This window comes from Heptranchias perlo, chromosome 1, assembly GCF_035084215.1.
Source record: "Heptranchias perlo isolate sHepPer1 chromosome 1, sHepPer1.hap1, whole genome shotgun sequence".
NCBI lineage: Eukaryota > Metazoa > Chordata > Chondrichthyes > Hexanchiformes > Hexanchidae > Heptranchias > Heptranchias perlo.
The window spans coordinates 84,355,920-84,360,562 of NC_090325.1; the positions used below are offsets into that span (position 1 = coordinate 84,355,920).

At 53.3% G+C, this 4,643-nt stretch overlaps 1 protein-coding gene across 1 annotated transcript; it reads left to right on the forward strand.

Annotated features, from left to right (window-relative positions):
• Positions 1-2,902: 2,902 nt before the first annotated feature.
• LOC137341591 (autotransporter adhesin BpaC-like) lies at positions 2,903-4,390 on the forward strand. The gene has a single exon (XM_068005255.1). The coding sequence runs from the start codon at positions 2,903-2,905 to the stop codon at positions 4,388-4,390; it is 1,488 nt and encodes a 495-aa protein (XP_067861356.1).
• Positions 4,391-4,643: the final 253 nt, after the last annotated feature.

Genomic DNA, 4,643 nt, shown 5'->3' on the forward strand with positions numbered 1-4,643 from the left:
ACCATTACTTCCTTTTGTTACTGAGAAACTTAGTTGAAGGACAGAAGTCCATATACAGGACACTACCAAGGTTAAAAGGGACAGGAAAGAAGGCAAGGTAAGTGAAGAATTAATGACTGGGTGACACCAAGCTGGGGTTTAAATGCCTATTTTTGCCTACTGATTCATTGGGTCAGCAGGCCTGGTCAGCATGTCAGTGTTTTCTGGCAAAAATCAACATGGACTACACCCCTCTCCCGCCTACAATACATAAAGACCGCAATCATACTTATTGGTGCTGGGAGTGGCAATGAGAGGAGAAAAGAGGCTTTTCCAGTTCATAAGCAGCTGGACTCAGATAGGGTGTTGGACTGAGTGGATTGCAGAGAATGGATGACAGTGGGGAAGAAGGGTGCCAGCTTGAACGAGGAAGGAGGGAAGAATTCAAGCTTGAACTGGAAGAAGGAGTACAAGTTTAACTGGGTTGGGGGGCAGAAGAGTGCTAGGTTGAATTGATGGGGGAGAAGGTGAAGAGCTCCAGTACAAATGGGTATGATTAGATGAGAAGGAAGTGTCTCTGTGAAAGAATGGGGACTTGGATGGGGTACAGTGTCACTGTAAACTGGATCTAGAGAAGTAAGAGTGCCTCTGTGAACCGGAGTAGTGGGTCTTGGGCGTGGGAGAATGAATGTTGAGATAACTTTGGGGGCAGTGAAGGTTTAGTTGGTCTGTTGAATTCAAATGTTTTTCCATTTTTTGGATTAAAAATCTAACTGTTAAGAATGAAATTGCTTAAAACTAACCAGAATGCATTATATTTAATGTAAAGAAAATTTAAAATGTCCAGGAAAAAATAACCTTAGCAATGAAATTGCCATTGAATTCAATGTTTGAATTTCCCCTTCAGGTTTTCCCTTATGTTTTTTATCCTCCAATATAAGCAAAGGAACTTTTGGAACACCTATAGCTTAAGTTCCGAAGCCCGTGTAACTACTTGTTTTCATATGTCAGGGGTCATGTTGAGCTGCCAGCTTTCCGGGGGTCGTGCCAGCTTTGTTGGAGCTGTTGATTTCCTTTTCTAGGTTGGCCTCTTTGAATGCCTGAAGATTGTAGAAGGAAGGGAATTCTGAGGGAGGTAAGGATTTCCATAGCTATGAGGTCCTGGAATACACTGACTGACCTCCTGTCTGTCCACGTACACTGACTGACTTCCTGTCTGTCCACGTACACTGACTGACCTCCTGTCTGTCCACGTACACTGACTGGCCTCCTGTCTGTCCACGTACACTGACTGGCCTCCTGTCTGTCCACGTACACTGACTGGCCTCCTGTCTGTCCACGTACACTGACTAACCTCCTGTCTGTCCACGTACACTGACTGGCCTCCTGTCTGTCCACGTACACTGACTGGCCTCCTGTCTGTCCACGTACACTGACTGGCCTCCTGTCTGTCCACGTACACTGACTGGCCTCCTGTCTGTCCACGTACACTGACTGGCCTCCTGTCTGTCCACGTACACTGACTGGCCTCCTGTCTGTCCACGTACACTGACTGACTTCCTGTCTGTCCACGTACACTGACTGACCTCCTGTCTGTCCACGTACACTGACTGGCCTCCTGTCTGTCCACGTACACTGACTGACTTCCTGTCTGTCCACGTACACTGACTGACCTCCTGTCTGTCCACGTACACTGACTGACCTCCTGTCTGTCCACGTACACTGACTGACCTCCTGTCTGTCCACGTACACTGACTGACCTCCTGTCTGTCCACGTACACTGACTGACCTCCTGTCTGTCCACGTACACTGACTGGCCTCCTGTCTGTCCACGTACACTGACTGACTTCCTGTCTGTCCACGTACACTGACTGACCTCCTGTCTGTCCACGTACACTGACTGACCTCCTGTCTGTCCACGTACACTGACTGACCTCCTGTCTGTCCACGTACACTGACTGACTTCCTGTCTGTCCACGTACACTGACTGGCCTCCTGTCTGTCCACGTACACTGACTGGCCTCCTGTCTGTCCACGTACACTGACTGACTTCCTGTCTGTCCACGTACACTGACTGGCCTCCTGTCTGTCCACGTACACTGACTGGCCTCCTGTCTGTCCACGTACACTGACTGGCCTCCTGTCTGTCCACGTACACTGACTGGCCTCCTGTCTGTCCACGTACACTGACTGGCCTCCTGTCTGTCCACGTACACTGACTGACTTCCTGTCTGTCCACGTACACTGACTGATCTCCTGTCTGTCCACGTACACTGACTGGCCTCCTGTCTGTCCACGTACACTGACTGGCCTCCTGTCTGTCCACGTACACTGACTGACTTCCTGTCTGTCCACGTACACTGACTGACCTCCTGTCTGTCCACGTACACTGACTGACCTCCTGTCTGTCCACGTACACTGACTGACCTCCTGTCTGTCCACGTACACTGACTGACCTCCTGTCTGTCCACGTACACTGACTGACTTCCTGTCTGTCCACGTACACTGACTGGCCTCCTGTCTGTCCACGTACACTGACTGGCCTCCTGTCTGTCCACGTACACTGACTGACTTCCTGTCTGTCCACGTACACTGACTGGCCTCCTGTCTGTCCACGTACACTGACTGGCCTCCTGTCTGTCCACGTACACTGACTGGCCTCCTGTCTGTCCACGTACACTGACTGGCCTCCTGTCTGTCCACGTACACTGACTGGCCTCCTGTCTGTCCACGTACACTGACTGACTTCCTGTCTGTCCACGTACACTGACTGATCTCCTGTCTGTCCACGTACACTGACTGGCCTCCTGTCTGTCCACGTACACTGACTGATCTCCTGTCTGTCCACGTACACTGACTGGCCTCCTGTCTGTCCACGTACACTGACTGATCTCCTGTCTGTCCACGTACACTGACTGACAACATGTCTGTCCACATTCCCTTGGACTTTCTGTCCCCAGAGGAGACCAGTGACGGCGCAGAGACCAGTGACGGCGCAGAGGAGACCAGTGACGGCGCAGAGGAGATCAGTGACGGCGCAGAGGAGACCAGTGACGGCGCAGAGGAGACCAGTGACGGCACAGAGGAGACCAGTGATGGCGCAGAGGAGACCAGTGACGGCACAGAGGAGACCAGTGACGGCGCAGAGGAGATTTGTAATGGTACAGAGGAGACCAGTGACGGCGCAGAGGAGACCAGTGATGGCACAGAGGAGATTTGTAATGGTACAGAGGAGACCAGTGACGGCGCAGAGGAGATCAGTGACGGTACAGAGGAGACCAGTGACGGCGCAGAGGAGATCAGTGACGGCGCAGAGGAGATTTGTAATGGTACAGAGGAGACCAGTGACGGCGCAGAGGAGATCAGTGACGGCACAGAGGAGACCAGTGACGGCACAGAGGAGACCAGTGACGGCGCAGAGGAGATCAGTGACGGCACAGAGGAGACCAGTGACGGCACAGAGGAGACCAGTGACGGCGCAGAGGAGACCAGTGACGGCGCAGAGGAGACCAGTGACGGCGCAGAGGAGACCAGTGACGGCGCAGAGGAGATCAGTGACGGCACAGAGGAGACCAGTGACGGCACAGAGGAGACCAGTGACGGCACAGAGGAGACCAGTGATGGCACAGAGGAGACCAGTGACGGCACAGAGGAGACCAGTGACGGCGCAGAGGAGACCAGTGACGGCGCAGAGGAGATCAGTGACGGCACAGAGGAGACCAGTGACGGCACAGAGGAGACCAGTGACGGCACAGAGGAGACCAGTGATGGCACAGAGGAGACCAGTGACGGCACAGAGGAGACCAGTGACGGCGCAGAGGAGACCAGTGACGGCACAGAGGAGATTTGTAATGGTACAGAGGAGACCAGTGACGGCACAGAGGAGACCAGTGACGGTACAGAGGAGATTTGTAATGGCACAGAGGAGACCAGTGACGGCGCAGAGGAGACCAGTGACGGCACAGAGGAGATCAGTGACGGCACAGAGGAGACCAGTGACGGCGCAGAGGAGACCAGTGACGGCGCAGAGGAGATTTGTAATGGTACAGAGGAGATCAGTAACGGCGCAGAGGAGACCAGTGACGGCACAGAGGAGATTTGTAATGGTACAGAGGAGACCAGTGACGGCACAGAGGAGACCAGTGACGGCACAGAGGAGATCAGTGACGGCACAGAGGAGACCAGTGACGGCGCAGAGGAGACCAGTGACGGCGCAGAGGAGATTTGTAATGGTACAGAGGAGATCAGTAACGGCGCAGAGGAGACCAGTGACGGCACAGAGGAGACCAGTGACGGCGCAGAGGAGACCAGTGACGGCGCAGAGGAGACCAGTGACGGCGCAGAGGAGACCAGTGACGGCGCAGAGGAGATCAGTGACAGCGCAGAGGAGACCAGTAACAGTACAGCTTGATCTCCTGCTCTGTGTTTATTTGAACTGTGGGGAGTGTTGGTGCTGTGCATTGTTTGAACTGTGTGCAGTGTTAGCACTATGTCACTTGGTTTTCCCTGTGTATATTCGTTTGTGCGTTTTGGCTGCCACTCCAGACCCGAGCCCATCGCTTATGTTTCTCCTTTTTTTCCCTTTATTTTTCTTTGCTCTTTACCCCTCCAAGGCCCCTCTCCTGTCGACATGCCTCCTTCCATTTCTCCACTCTTGCGTACTC